Source organism: Nothoprocta perdicaria, unplaced genomic scaffold, assembly GCF_003342845.1.
Source record: "Nothoprocta perdicaria isolate Ctin4 unplaced genomic scaffold, notPer1 scaffold_73, whole genome shotgun sequence".
Classification (NCBI taxonomy): Eukaryota; Metazoa; Chordata; class Aves; order Tinamiformes; family Tinamidae; genus Nothoprocta; species Nothoprocta perdicaria.
This window is the reverse complement of record NW_020456010.1, coordinates 2,076,454-2,092,533: the sequence shown is the minus strand read 5'-3', so window position 1 is coordinate 2,092,533 and position 16,080 is coordinate 2,076,454. Positions and strand designations below refer to the sequence as shown.

At 38.5% G+C, this 16,080-nt stretch overlaps 1 protein-coding gene across 2 annotated transcripts in view; it reads right to left on the bottom strand.

The window, feature by feature from the left end:
* Positions 1 to 16,080, bottom strand: part of LTBP1 (latent transforming growth factor beta binding protein 1) — a 167,210-nt gene that overhangs the window by 94,778 nt on the left and 56,352 nt on the right. For both annotated transcript variants that reach the window (XM_026051165.1, XM_026051166.1), the window contains exons 4-5: positions 8,505 to 8,729; positions 5,769 to 6,046 (exon numbers count right to left, since the gene is read on the bottom strand). In XM_026051165.1, the coding sequence (XP_025906950.1) occupies positions 5,769 to 6,046; positions 8,505 to 8,729 (503 nt within the window). The remainder of the gene's footprint in view (positions 1 to 5,768; positions 6,047 to 8,504; positions 8,730 to 16,080) is intronic.

Below are 16,080 nucleotides of genomic sequence, written 5' to 3'. Positions count from 1 at the left end.
ACACCCCAAAACAGACGGAGCTTAAAATTCCCAATGTTTTGGATTCATCACTCCTGTTATTTGCTTAAAATGATTTTTAAAAAAAACCTTGAAAAGATGCTTCCATTAGCATAGGTGGTGTATAAATATATGTTTTTTTCTTTCATAAGATCTTCCAAAGCACTATTGTAACATTCCAAATTTCACCTAAGGAGATCAGAACAGCTCAAATTCAACCATCATTCTGCTAGGAGCTCTATCAGTGGCAGGTCCTTCCTACAGCAGCTTTCAAAACCCTTTGCAAGGGAAGCACAAAGTGCAGCTTAGCACCACACAGCACCCAACAGACATGCAAGGGGTAAAGCCTAAACCCTGCACACCTCGGCGTGGGAAAGATCTGCATTTAGAAGAAGCCCGGGGAGGTCAGAAGAGCCTGTTTTCAGCTGAACCAATTTCAGCAGCGGTTTTAGAGAGCTCCACCAGCTCCCCAGCAGTTACACACACCACAGCAGAGGGACAGTGAGGAGGAATGAACAAGTCATGACAGACAGAGCCTCGGAGCCAGCTTTCCTTACAGACCTCTTGGCATGTGTCACCTTCAGCAAGGCAGGCGACTTTAATATCCGCCTCTCTTCAAAACAGCAAGTCGTTTTATTTTGTTTTCAAGTTACAGATGCTGAGATCACTGTAAGTTTCCTTCTTCATAACTCAAAAATCTCTGCCAAATAGAACAGTCTTACTTGTGAAGCCGGTCAGGATTGCTTTGGGCAAGTTTTGGAAGTGCCAACTTCTCTGATTTCTTGCTGCTTTGCAAAAAAACAATTCCTCTCCCTTTATAGTTACGCAAAAAGGACACCAACCAATTTTGAGAAAGACGGGGTTTCTTTTAGACAAAATCAAGTTAGTGACTACAGGAAAACACAAAATGACTTTAAAAGAGATTTCAAGATGGACTTAAGGGGGAAAAAGCATGGGACTTAATTCTCTTTCTATGAATTTTGATACATTTGGCTTCTCCACTCCTATATCAACTTAAAGGCAAGGTCATCACACACAAAATTAACAGGACTGATTGGCACCACAAGCTTTACTAGGTGCACCACCGATACCGTAAAAGTATTTTGGGAAATAACAAGATACTCTGTGTCATAATAAAGGCATTTTTATTAGAATTAAAATGAAAAGCAGCTGAAAGGAGGGATTTAAAGATGGGCAAGAACCTTCCTTATTTGCTTGCTTTTTAAATAGGCCTTAGTGAATCAGTGCTCAAAGATGACAGACTCCTTGGATTTCAGAAACACAGAAATACAAGGCTGGAAAGGACCTGGCAGGTCACCATGTCCACCCTCCAGCTTTTGATGCCACTGCCATGCACAGTGTTGTCAGCAAACCTACTGCTCTCCATCCTGTATGAACAGGATGTCTGTCCTACTGTTTCCATTACAACTGTTCACTAACCTCAAGTCTTCATTTTCTCATGAAGATTTTATGCACATTAAAGTACAAGTTTAGGTAAAGGTTTGGTAACTATTTTTGTGGCAACAATCAACTTCTGTACTGCAGCTTCATGCTAAATTTATGGCATACTGTGCAAAAATCCTTTTGATATTAGGAAATCATTTGATGACCCATGCTCATTTTATGCAAAATTGCATATAAACCATCACATAACATGAAAAACTATWAGGGAACAAACACTATTTCTCCTGGAAATGAAATACTTGCTTAGCTTTCCACTCAGAGAGGCAGTGGGCATAAGTGAATTGACTTCGTCAGAAAAAAGAATCAGCCAGAACACAACTATTTGCTTTATATGCTACTTTCTAAAAAATACACGATAAATAAAAGATATGCTGCTCTTTCCACTTTTGTCCTCAATACTGACACTACATAAAAGAGTTCCAATCAAGCAATGTGTGCAGGCAAATATATGGAAACATACAGCATCTCTGTTAATCTGTCTCCATCAAACCAGGACATYTCACATTTCAGTAAGGTCACTGCTATATTCCTCTCTTTTTTTCTTTTTTTTTTCTTCTTTTTTTGGTTATAGTTACTTTTGACATTACAGACAATGAGGCAGTAAGGGTACTCTACATTGCTAAGTAGGAGTAAACTTAGGYTTGAGAAAATGACCAGATTCTTCCCTTGTCTGGACCTCAGTGTCACCCAAGTGTTGGATCAGGAAGGCTCCAGCTGCTGAGGAACAAGACTGCAAAAATTAGGCTCTTGATGTCTTGATATTTGAACAGAGCATCCATCCCACAATGTGAACAGGGCTAATGTTTTCTAATGAGATACATTACAGGAATTTAGCTAAGGAGGGGTGAGGAAGAATGTGTTGGGAGATGAAAAATGTTCCAGGAAACATTGTGGGGGAAATAAAACTGAAGCATAAACAATAGAACACCTGTAATTTGAGGATCAGTTGAAGTACAGGAGGAAAATGGAGAGAAAAGAGAGCAAGAAACCTAGAAAAGGTAGAGGCTCCATACACACAACTCCCAGTACAGGTTCTGATACTCCTAGYGAAGGCTAAAAACACAGAATAAGAATGGGAATTAGCAAAGTCATGAACTTGGTAGACTACCCTAAAAGAGGCCACACACATATGTTTCCATCAGTCTGCTCTATAGACAGTAAAGTGACCTCTGAACCCAAAATATTTAATAAAGCATTTCTGAAGCCAACTGTACAATCCACCCTGCAAAAAAATGCATAAACATGGATGATTAAGTAGGGATACCAAAATTATCCATCATAATCTCCAGAAAGGACTTGTAACTCACTACCACTRATAGCACAAGCTCAATTTAGCAGCTTCCCTAAACAAATGAAGAGATTCTTCACATTTAGCATAGCAAATAAACAGAAAACTAAGCTCTTCTAGAAGAGAGCCCTATCTGAAGATTAAAAAAAAAAAAAAAAAAAAAAAAGCCTTGCCCAGCTCAAGGTATATTTAAAATATACAGATAGATAATATTAATTGTCTGACTGCAGGAAAAGTACGTTAAATTTCTCGTTCAAATCTGGAAAGTCATCCTACCACATTAAGTAAGTCCCCCTGAAAAAACTTTTATACTCTTCTTCTAAACTGACACTGAATGGGCAAACTGAGTTTGGAAAAAATGAAAATAGACATTATTCTAAACCAGGAGACACTGCCCTTCCCTGAGACCATTGCAAAGACCCAGGGTTTCATGGGAGTACTGGAAAAGTATACCACAGCAATTGGATACTGAGTACCTGTAGGATTTCAGTGAGGCATGAGGTCAGTGCAGGCAGATTTCCTCTTTCCTCTCCCATTAATTGGAGCACTTTACTGTCTACAAGTGTGTGAGGCTTGGTTTTAAAACCCATTGTAATGTGAGGTGCCTGCAGAGCACACTGCAAATTTTGGCTACATGATTCAAAATTTCTGGCTCCAGCACCGGGCAGAAAGAACCGACAGGAAATTTGTAACAAGTAAGAGATGAAAGATGCAGCACCCATCACCTTCTTGGAAGTGGCAAGTGCCTTGTCATTTCTAAGGTTCTGAGGAAGGACTGTGGCCTTCTCCTGTGTATGAGGGCACAAAAAAATACACATAAATACTAATGAAGCACCAATTGAAATAATAAATTCAGAATTTCATGATTCTATGTGGTACTGCCACGTTTGCTAGATCCCTCCTTCCCAAGAGATAAAAAGAAATGATTGTTTGACATGTGTTCTGATTCGCTTTATCATGTAAAATCCATAAATTCCCTGTTGAAATTCCAGCATGAAATTCCACTTGCCAGAATTAGGCCTCCAAAGAGCAAATTAAATTTTTTACTATTCCTGGAATAGGCAGCTGAAAGACCTCATCACTGTAAATCAATTCTGTTGATTCAAAGTTAAACACTGAACAATTAGTGAATACTAACCTTAATGTTTTATATGTAGACTTAAGTTTGACGTTTTAAAGACATTTTTATGCTTGACAATGTTTAAATTTACTTCTCCTATAGCACTTCTCAGAATTATTATTTTTTCTACATTATAATAAAAATGTCTTGTGTCAGCAGATTTGGGTATCTTTAAATCCATATCAATGATTTTTAAAAGTAGAGTTAATTATGTCACTAGACATACTACAATAGTCTACATGAACTAGTTGCCAAAATAAGAATAAGAAAAAAAAATGTTAGAGGAAAAACGCACGGTTCTTTGGAGCAGGCAGACTGGAAAGACTCAGGAATCATGGTTTCMATCTGTTTGATGTCAACCAGGGTGACATTGAACCATGGTGTCTATCTGGTTTTCATCAGCTGCTGTGTCCTGCCACCTGTGTCACTCTCACCTTGCTTCTGACTCCATCTGCTCCGTGTGTCCCCCATCACGATCCTCCCCCTATGCTCCCTGCCCCTCTGTATTTCACTGAAGTCTTGTCCCCCTTATCTTCTTGTGTGCTGCCTGGGAGCCTTTATAGCTTGAGGAAATGCCCTTGTTGCTCTCAGCTCAAAGGATCTCAGAACTCACCAGCAGCTAGAAGAACCACTTGGGAAGGACAGTCCGCTCCAGGTCTGCAGTTCAGGGAGGAGAGAATCTCTCTCTCTCTCTGAGGCAAAGGCAGATCCTGCTGTGTACACATGAGATCCTTGGAGAATTTAGCTGCTAACTCCTAACAACTATCAGTGGAATATATTGGAAATACACCCAGTGTTTTAGATTCTTGGGAACTTGCCAAATTTGGGTACATGTTACTGGAAAGCGCAAAGCAGAGTGACTTTCTGGCCAAGTTTCAAGTTTTTGCTCATAGCACCCAGATGATACAAATCTTCAATGAAAGAGGTTTTTTTTTTAGCCTGAGTAAAACAACATAGTCATTCTCTAACATCATTTCTCAAAGCAGATGAATGATTTTTGCTGAAATCTCACCAAAGACTTCAGCCAGCGGCACACATCCATCACTAAGTATTTCAGTTTGAAAAATTTAGATTTGGCAAGGTGACAAGCAAAAGATAACAAAGATCTTAAAACCAAAACGCTAAAAAAAGCTTAAGTACAGCCATTGCTCTCAATCTGGAAGACCAAAATCCAACAGTTTTGCAATCTCCTCTCATACACTTTCTCTCTGCATAGTTACAAATATATGCAAGTATGTGAAAATAACAATACTGCACCACCTCCTAAAGTGATTTCAAGAGCTGAAAGAGTTTTCTGGTCCACAGAAAACGAGAACATTAGCTTAATTTTTGAACAGGCATATGTAAAAGACACTTGGAATGAAGATTTTATTTTAAACTGAAGTAAACTTTTTAAACGTTCAGGGCATCCTCTGTTCTGTTTCATGACTTTTCACTCTATTCAATGGTCATATTCCAACAAAATAAAAATGTTGTCCTGCAGTACTATATGCATTCAAAATTGTTGCATAAGAATACCAGTGAAAACCGTCCCCCTTTCAAAGTACTGGCTGTAGAGATGCACATCTAAAAAGACTTATTAAAGCAGAGTATAGTTTGAACATAGTACGAACATGAAGGCATAACCTTAGTAGCTCAAACACAAGAAATGAAGCTAGGGCTCAAATCATGTTTTCTTTTGGAAAAACAGCTTAAAAACAAAGAATTTGTTGCTAGAATACCTGAAATCAGTAAGTTAAGATCTAGGTCTAGTTAAGATCTAAACGAGAACATTAGCTTAATGGAGAAGGAAGTACAGAAGAATGGTATTTTGTAAAACAACATTTCACAGTCCACTCTCAAATTCTTTTTCTATTGGAAAAGATGTCAAATGACAAAAGATATCTCATCTTTTCTTACCTGTGTCCCAATAGTCTCCTGGAAGCAGCGCCCAAGCTGAGTTTTAACTGAAACAGGAAACACATGAGGAATGGGTTGTTGATTTGTGTAAGCAGTATGTCCTTTCTGGGTCTTCTGATACGGAAGACCTTGGTAAGAGACCTGTGGATGTCCTGGCTGAGGTACTTTTGGTTTTTGTCCTGTTGATGCGCTGTCGATTCTTGAAACTTGATGGATCTGAACTGAGGCTTCAGGGGGATGTTTCACATGGATATTCACTATGTTAGGAGGGAACTTCACTAAAACAATTGAAGGAAAAACACATAAGAAAAACTGGTAATAAAATATGCTACACAATCACAGACATCTCCAAGACTTTTTTTTTTACATTACGATTTTTATAGAGTACCTTAAATAGTGTGACAAAATATAAATGAAGCCCAAATTTGGAGATGGGAGGAAGGGATGAAAGAATGCAGGGTGTCTAATTTAGAAGCAAGAAAATGAAAACTCTTCATATAGGAAAGACAGACATTACAGGAAATTATTGTAAAGATTGCTACAAAAATATCGATGTCCAAATTGGCTGCTGTGACATTAATATTTGTGGTCACACTGCATAGAAAGAATCCCATTCAAAGTTCCAGAATTCAAACTCTACTAGGTTATTTTTGGATATATAGTAAGCTTTATTTTGTTTTTCAGATCCATCATCTTTCTTTGGAACACAGGAAAAGCTTCAGATTTCATCCCTTCACCTTTAAATACCTGCCAAGTCCTGCGTTTGCCCCTGCAACAGTTGCCAACATCTCAACCATYTAAAACCACCACTCCCTTCACTGAACTTTGCATTCTGAACTTGGCAGATAAAAGAGGGAGGAAATGTTTTTCAGATACTTCTGGTTTTAAGTACAGTTGGAGTTTTAAGTTTGGACATATAGATTCAGAGGATCTGCTCATTTAGTGTACAACAGAACTGTTTATGAGCCTTAAGCCCTTTTCATCAAAGCACAAAAAGCCCTTAAAACCTGTAATTCAGCTGAATATTTCTTTCTGGAGGGGAGGAATAAAACGTTTTACATTTTGTAAGCTACAAAGCAAAGTTAAAATTTATTGTGTCTGGCTGYGGGTCCCCTTTCAGGGAGTATTCTGCGGAACACTAGAGGCTTTTCCTATAACACACGGCGGCTTGTTGAGCCTTCCGAACTGCTCTCTTGCCTCCAGAAGCTACGATTGCAGCTTCTATAATCAGTTTTTATTTGCAAATTTAAGCCTCATATCTCCACGTCCCAGGAAGCAAAGTTCATTTTATTCTAGATGCTTAATTATCTTGCAGTGTACGAGTTGCTTGCTTTTTTTTTTTCCCCCAGCTGATTTCCTCTAGGGGCATTTTCAGCATGCATTAGACTCACTGGAAATTCCTTAAAAGATGTAGCAACTTATTTTCGATATGCTCTGCAGTGTTTTATTTAAGAAACACCAGGAATTAAGTTACAAAGTAAAGCAAAATATGACTCCTGCATCTCACTGGTTCTTCACAACTTGCCTGGGGCTGAAAACAACTTTCAGGCAAAATGTGATGCCACATGAGTTCTGTTGCAGGTGAAGTGCAGAGGGAAAAGATTCAGCATTACAAGAATTAGAAGTAATGCCCTTTTTCAGCTATTAGAGGACTGTACTGATATGACAAGAACAAAATTCACACCATTATGCATAATTTTACGTGTGAAAAAATGGATCCCTCAGACTATCTTCTTCAGRTGATATATCTGAAGGCTGTATTACCATCACTGAGTGGCTCTGCCAACATCTACCAATCTACCCAAAGMTGTTCAGATTTTGAAGCATTATCAAATTTAATCTGGTTCCTTCTATCTGGTATTATCACCACAATTCTCTGTTTCCACAATAGGTCAGTGGAAACTATTCTCCATGGGATTGTGCAGCAGCCCTTAGAGAACAAATCCATTGTAAAAATGGAGTGGATGCTTAGAAGCATTCATAAATTATCATGTTTCCAAGAAGATTGTCAACATTTCCTTCATAGCTTCATAGTCCCTTTCTGAAAAGTCAATTATTACATTAGATGATATTTATTACAAATGTATAAATAGTCTGGATTCCTTTCAGCACAGTTATTCAAGAGCTACCTACGAACAACTACATCTCCTCAAATCCTTGACAATTTATTTTGTTTTTTCCTCAGAGGTAGTAACACAGAAAAGCTGATTGTAGTTTTACTCATGACAAGAAAAATCAATCTGACAGTTCCAAGTATATCACAATTTAATTCTGAAATCTGGGGACTGAATTGTAAGTGTGACTTGGTATAGACAGGATTTCACCTTRAAAGAAATGCAACCTGAAGAGTCATAGGACACACAGGAAACGCAGAGACAGTACCCTTCCTGAAGGTCATCACACCTTGCCACCTCACAGTAACGTATGCATGGAAAGCTGAAGCAGGCTGATCTCTTTCTTTCATTATAGTTTACAAACTTTGCAATCTGCATTAAATTCCACTGTGAACTGAGGTAAAATTAATTTATAAATTCCTTTCAATAACATTGTGTGTCTTATTATTCCAAAMATCAAGGAAAAGATTTTCTAGCCATTATGGTAGGCTCTGTACTGAAGATGAGGTATCAAGATTTAAATTATGTAGGCAGATGCCATTGCCTTACAGACTGGTTACCCCAAATTAATAAAGAAAACCAACTTCAAAGGAAAAAAATATATATCAGGAAAAAACCTTACCTTTTACACCTTGCTGTCCAGCCATCGTCAATGGTAAAGTATGAGTGGAGTGGATGATTTGTGATCCTACGGCCTTGTTCACCTGTTGCGGATGATGGTAGAGTTTTGGAGTGTTACCATTCTGCACAGGGATCTGACAAAGTTTCCCAGTGTAGTTCGGAGGGCACTGGCATTTATCTCTAGAACTGCACTGGCCTCCATTCATGCATGGAAGGTGACAAATAACTGAAACAAAAACAGAAAGATTTTGTTACTGACTTCAGCTGCAATTGCTTTTAGTATTACCCRATATTATCTGATCTTACACTGTGTTAGAGGAGGAAGCGAAAAGGCTGTGGCCCTTTTTGCTTCTAACATGTGAGGAAGGACTGCCTGTACCACATGTACTTGACTGCCTGGTGGCCAAATGACCTCTCTTCCCCTCCGTGCAGTCCCTGTCCAGTTCACGTGCATCTCTTGTGACAATCGCATCAAGTATATTTGCAACTCCAGCTCTGTCCAGCTACGGAGCAAGACACTCATACAGAGCTTGCTGGCATCTCTGATTCACGTTTCGGTGCAGATATTATTATTTAGTCAGCCTGTTCTTTCTGAAAAGATCAATGACCTTCTACTGTTGCTTAAAGACAGGCTAACTTTTCCATTTTTACTGMGTGCCTTGGCTGTTCTCTAAGTATGTTTCTTAGTGTGAGTGTATGGATTTTCTCTTAACTTTTATCTCTCAGCTAAAATAAACTCCTCTGTAAAGATAACTAAACTATGATGATATTTTACTCAAATGGTTTCAGAGACAAATTTCTAATTATAAGAAGATCTAACTTTAACGAGTGATATCGGTAATTACCTCTGTACCATCTAGCACTTACATTTTTACTCATATATAATGTAGGTATCTTATATATATAATTTTACACATTTATGTAAATTATCAGAGGAAATATAAAAAATATCAACACTGAACAAAAAATATTTTTTAAGTTGGAGATACAATTATAGTGCAACATTTTCTAAAAATATGACATGGTATTTTGTAACCAGYGGTTATCTAGCCAAATTGTCAACCTTTTCAAGAACACAGTGACATAAAAACAAACAAACACAAAATACCAGAGGTTCTTGGCCAGTATGAACTAAGGTCAGTCTTGGAGAAGTACAAGATTTCTGGAGCAACACCACACAGTATCTATTTGGTCCTCTTTAAGATAAGAGTCTAGCTATCACAAGATAAGCAAAAAGCTAGACTTTGCAGTAACTGTGGCGCTTTGTTGGGCGAGTACTGCTTGGCTTATTTGTAGTAAAAATAGGAAGCTATACGTAATGCTTATTGGATTGGAGCATGTTGTGTAGATTATGCCAACTGGTGTCACCTCACGAGACCACAGCCTGTTGCTATTACAAAGATGAGAAAAGGTCAGCTTTGGGAAAAGTGCACGAATGCTGCGAGACGGCAAGGCGGGAGGCCTAGCGGCCACGGGAGTTCCAAGGGAGCTGTGTAATCCTCTTGGAGCGGGAAGAGGGACAAAGGAACACAGCAATCAGATGGGCTAGGAGCAGAGTGCGGCGCTTCGCGTTGACGGCATCTGGAACAGAGCGGCCTAATGAGCTGATAGGCCTCCACACCAATGTAAACAACCAAAAATGTTTTATTCCCCTCAATTCTATGGGGGCTTATTTAGTATTTTTTACYAGCTTATCTCCTGTTTTAGTTTTGTAATAAACTGTTTCCAAGCACTTCAAGCTGTAGCGCTGCAAGTTAGCGCTAACGGGCCTAGCAGCCTTTGCGATACCGAGCACTGCAGCGCAAGCCTCACCCTCACYGTTCGCTGACTTTTTCAGAGGGTAAACAAGATGGTTTTACCAAACAGCTCTAACTTCAGTGGAGAATGAAAGATTTTTGACCCTAKCTGTCTGGCAGAAAAAAAAGGGCTTTATTTTAAAGGCCTCCTGTGCATCCACAGTGCGCAGGTTTACTGCAGTGCTTACAATATATAAAGGAATGTAGGTACTCGTGAAGATGCACGGCTGAAAGCTAACACAGAAACATGCCTGTTTTCATACTAAAGTCACCCCATGACACAGGTAGCTGCACTGCAATGGGGAAAGCAATTCGGTGCCTCAGCCAAGGGCAAAGGGAATTAGTCTCACTGAGGAATCCCTCAGCTGCAAGGAGCCTGTTTGGTAAATTTGCTCCCCTTGCTGCCCCCCAATCTTGAGACAAGGAGGTAACAGGACAAATCTGGCTTCTAAACCCTACCATATTCACTAATTCCATCAAGACAAACTAATTTCTTTTGAGCTCCTGTTCCTATAAGGTATTGCTAGGGCAATCCTCTCCTGAAGTAGTGCCCTGAGTAAAGAAAGGGCACCTTGAAGTAGCTGCTTTCAAGCAAACTAAAGTTTGTGCTAAAAATCCCACTTAGGAAAATCACAACAAAATAGAGATTGTTTATGTCGCTGTCACAAAAGTAACTGACACGTTATTTTGCCAACAAGGGCAAACTAATGCTACTGAAAAGTCAAATACAAGGTAAATGCTGCAGGAATGTTTAGGTTCTCAGCATTTATATATAAATCAATAAAATTACAAGCTGTCCACATTCTCAGACAACACAAATCACAATAGGTGTGATTTTAGATGTACATAGAGATATCAACTTACATCCCTCAAGGGCCTGACCTAATGTACAAGAAGTGAATTTTAAATGAGAATGACAGGTACTTTTACCTGACTTATAAAATTGTGGGTTAGACGCTGCCAAGTAAGAGCAACAAGAATTTGATCTCTAAGTTCCACCAAATACTTGAGGATATCAARTGGCAAACTCATAATGAGTAATCCAGGACTTTTTCAAAAAAAAAAGCCGAAGACTGAAACACTCTGAAATAAACTATTCGATAACTTTAAATAGGTGGAATATGCACAGGCATTGTGATTCTTCCTTAGGCAGACAGGAGAAGGGGCAGCATTCAGTTATGAGGCTGCTTTTGGAAATCACGGGTACATCATTTCATCGGAGTGTTACTCAGAGAGCACTTGAAGAAGTGGACTGAGAAGGAGCAAGCCTCCGAAAGCAGCAGAAGGCATCAGACAGTCCTCTCCTTTGACAGGGCTCTGGGAATCACAGGTTAAAGAGAGCATCAAGCCCCAGGGGAAAGGAGCACTTCAGATAAGCACAGAACACAAAGCCAGGGTTTGTTTGAACAGCTCAGCTTCTGATGAAACAGTTTTTCGCTTTGTTTTGTTTTGCCACTGAGCTTAAAGAACTTAAACAAACGGAAGGGCTGAGCACTGCCAGCAGGCAGAGGGGACCTTGCKAGGAAAGCCAGAGCCCCGAGCTGGGAGAGCCCCACAGAACATGCTGGGTTTGCACATGTGGCCACCACGGCCTTTCAGACAAAGGCCCCTTTGGAGCCTGCCTCTCTCTGGCCCGTTCCCACTTCCTCTGAAAGGAAAAAGAAGAAATAAAAATATCCATTATGGTGGGAAATCCTTCAGCTGCTTGGAGCCTGATAAAAATGTGGAGTTAGGTCTGCACATGAAGACAAAGTTCAGTTCACACGGGGGTATCTTACCACAAAACAAAGGAACCATTAAYGGACTTTAAGAAAGGCAACAAATTCTTCATGCAGCTCTACTGTAAGCCTGGTCTTCTAACTCTCTGATAAGGATTAGCCATCATATAATTGAACAAATTTAACAATAGGTTAATATAAATTACCATCCATCTCAAAAATGTGGAGATTGGATTTAGGAATCAAATACATTTAAGTATTTTCTTTATCCTCAGGAAACTCATTGGTAATAACAAGGTTGAATTTCTCTGCCATCCAAAGCCCTTGGCCCTCCCTAATCTGGCAAAGACAAGCAAGAAGATCCATCGAGACGTCCCCACCTGAAACGGCTGTCTAAGACAGGTACATAAAGAAAATTTGCAACGTAAGTCCTGATAAAGCTGCCATGGCTATGGTTTGGAAACACAGTGACTGGGCACGAACCATGAACAGAGAAGCTAGGAAGCCACTGATAAGCAGTTTGTGACTATAATTATATCTTCTAATTTGTAAGATACTCATAGAATTTAAAGAATTCCAGGTAAACTCAGTTTACTATATTTGAATTTTATCATTTCATCAAAATAATACAAACCAAGCCAATTTCAAATACATAACTGCTCCTAATTGTTAAAAAATAGCCCATGCTTACCTGAACAAGCCCTTAAGATAGATGGAAGCTCCCTTCCCTTTCCTAACCAAAGTGTCAAAGGAAACAATGACTTCTGCAGGGTTTACCATCTGACACTCCCATCTCCTTTTCACGTACACCCCAGGGAGCCTGCGAGCTTCTGTCTCACTTTCTCTAAACAGTTTTTGCCTTATCAACTTGCATGCTATCAACTATTTGAGTGCAAGCACTACATCATACTTTAATACACTATGGAAAACTTTAATATTGTTTATGAGATTAGAGTATTTCCACTGGATGCATTAGGAATTAGCAGGATAATTTTCCTAGTGCTACRTATTTACGCAGTGTTACTACATGTCCTGCAGCAGTCTGCACATCCTTTCATTCTGATTAAGCATACAGCAAACATGGGAAGTAGCACCTATCTACCAACACAACTTTTCATAGCAAGTAAGAGATTATATTCACTGAAGTATGGTATTGCCATGTACAATATTCTTGTTATGTGGTAGCTCTAAAAAAAACCATGTATTTTAGAGACAAGTCCAAATCTAGAGGTGATATAGACAGCTCAGCACACTAACAGTAACTCCAAATYAATTCCCATCTTCGCACTATAGAAAAGCTAACAAACACACAAAAAGGACAGGAATGCAAGCTACAGTAATRATGCTATTCTCCAATTTAGACTCTTCCTTATGATCATACTTACTGTTTCTTTTATATGTTCATTTACACCCCTCAATTTTCTAACTAGAYGATCATCTAGGTCTAGATCATCTTAGATATTTTCAGACTCCTGGGGCAATTCCAAGGTGCTAGGTCAACTAAGGCACCAAATAATAATCAAGTATTTAAGTGTAATTAGGAGATTCTTGATAGGACTAACTCATTATTTGGGAAGCCAAAAAGAAGCTTTAGATTTTGATTTAATACCGCAACACTTCTACATTCACCCCCAAATGTATCCTAAAGTTTGCATTTAGCCAGCCTTTCAGAGAAACTTCATTACTACTACATCCAGACCATTTCTAAGAGTAGTCTGCTTAACAGGGCTCCAGCAGGCGAAAAACRCTCTGCTCTGTTCATTACTGAAAGAGGAAAAATAGTGCCCTGCCTGTTCCCATGCAGCCTAGTTAAGATCCACAAACGTAATGGAAAACTATCCACAAAAGCAAYGCTGCAAACTTGGAGGACAGCATCAGATTGGGCTTGGGACATAAGCTAAGAACTGTAAGCATATAATTTATAATTTAAATGAATATTAAAGAAACATAAGCAAACAATCCATAAGCAGAGAAAATCCCTGAAGATGGGCTGTTTTAGCCTGTTGAGAGAGAAGGCAAAATTGTGGGGGGTGAATCCTCCCTGCCACAGCACTTTCTGACCCATCTCTGAAGTTCAGCAACAAGAAGAAAAAAAAAAAAAAACACCTAAATTTGGAGCTTCTCTTAGGTTTCCTCTGTAGGATGCAGCCTTGTATGTCAATGATGACCTAAGCATAAGGCTAGATTTGAAGTGGATTAATAATGTGTAAAATAGATAACCACATGCAATGATATTTTCAAACATGCTTTTAAAGTTAAAAAGAAACAAAAAAACACTACTGAAAAATAAGTGCAGGATGTGGATAGAAAAACAGTGCACATTTTTGATTTGGGTACATTATGAAGATACAAAGTTAAAGAAAAGACCATAAAAGAATTAAAAAATGCTATACCACTCACATAGAAACCCCTATAGTAATAATTTCAATTAGTTTATTACTAGTTCCATTAGGTTTTAATTATTTATACACATAATGTTCTTATGAAATAGCCTAGATGCAAACATCCCTAATTTTAAAATTACTTAATTATAAGCCCACTACACATGACAAACAATGGAAAATAAGTTGGGACATATTCTGAGCAATATCCCTGCTGGGCCACATTTCTTTAATATCAGAGCCTGTTTAACCAGGTTTCATGTAAGAAGAAAATCAAATTCTAGTGTACATGCTCACAGGATTTCTTTTTATTCTTATTCACTACTTAGATACTTATAATTACTGTCAACATACTGTGTTTCGAGAAAGCTGCACTGGGTACGTTCCTGCAGATATCAACTCTCCCGTCTCCCTACYTTTTGTGGAAAAAAAGCGTTCAGGAAAAACAACCGCTGAAGATRTATATGCAATAATATAAATGTTAGGAGGCTGAACATGATACTAAAGGAACTTCAGATGTTTCCTCTGGAAAGAAAGTTGAAGTTTGCAACATGGGGGAAGATAAAACCAAAAAGCCCACTTACTTCAAACACAAGAATATAATAAGCATAAAAATGCAGCTATGAAATTGAGTTCTCAACTATTGTAAATCAACATTGACTTTGTCAAATATCGTCTATTTATGGCCTCTGATGATCAGATGATCATGATAATTTTTAAAAGATTATTAGCATGAGCTGTTTAACAAAGTTACGATCCCATTCCCAAATGGGGCTGTAAAAGTACGGCAGCTTATCCAGACAAGGATATCAAATTATTGCCAAAATAAACAAGCTTTGCGGTGTTATTCCTGTCTGGATCATGCCTTTTTTTTTTTTTTTTTTAAATGACTAGCACAGAAAATCTCTTAAGAGAGTCAGCCACAAAGAACAGTGCTGAAACAGTTCAAAACTGCCAAGACGTAAGCAATCTTCTGTGGATATAAAGGGTTTTTTCAGGAGATAATTCTTTCTTTTTAATATTTTTATATATACATATATATACACACACATTTATGCTACTAAAATAATAATAAGAAAAAGCCCAAGGGATATATACAGAGTAATGACATCACTCTGAAACAATACATAATCGGTTATTACTGCACAGCTTCCCTGCCACACAAAACAATATTAACGCTGAGCTAAAGAGCAGGGTCATTTCATCCGTCTGTGGTTGAGTGCACATGACGTTTCGAGACTGCTAACATAAAAAGAAGCAAGCAAAGAGCAGAGTCCAAGGATATACTCAACTAACAAGGAATTCTTGAGCAAGATACTGACTCACACTTGAGCAATGACAACTGTCTTGATTCTGTGCGATCCGGGTGCAGCCACATTCTATTCTCCTACAGAGACCAGAAGAATAGGCAGTGTCTAAAAAACCCAGAGGAAGCAGATCTGTGTAATGTATCTGCCATACACAGAGGTATACACTTCACTTATATATAAGGCAATTTCTTTACCTTGAAGCTAAGGAGACACAGGTATCTGAATGATTTTTTTTTTTTTTTTTTTTTTTTTTTTAATGCAAAGAGCATCTTAAGCTTTAAAACATTATGGGAACATGGAACAGCTTAGAAAGGGAATGCTTTAGGAAGAACAAACTGTCCTTGGAATATGTCTCCTAACATATCATACACT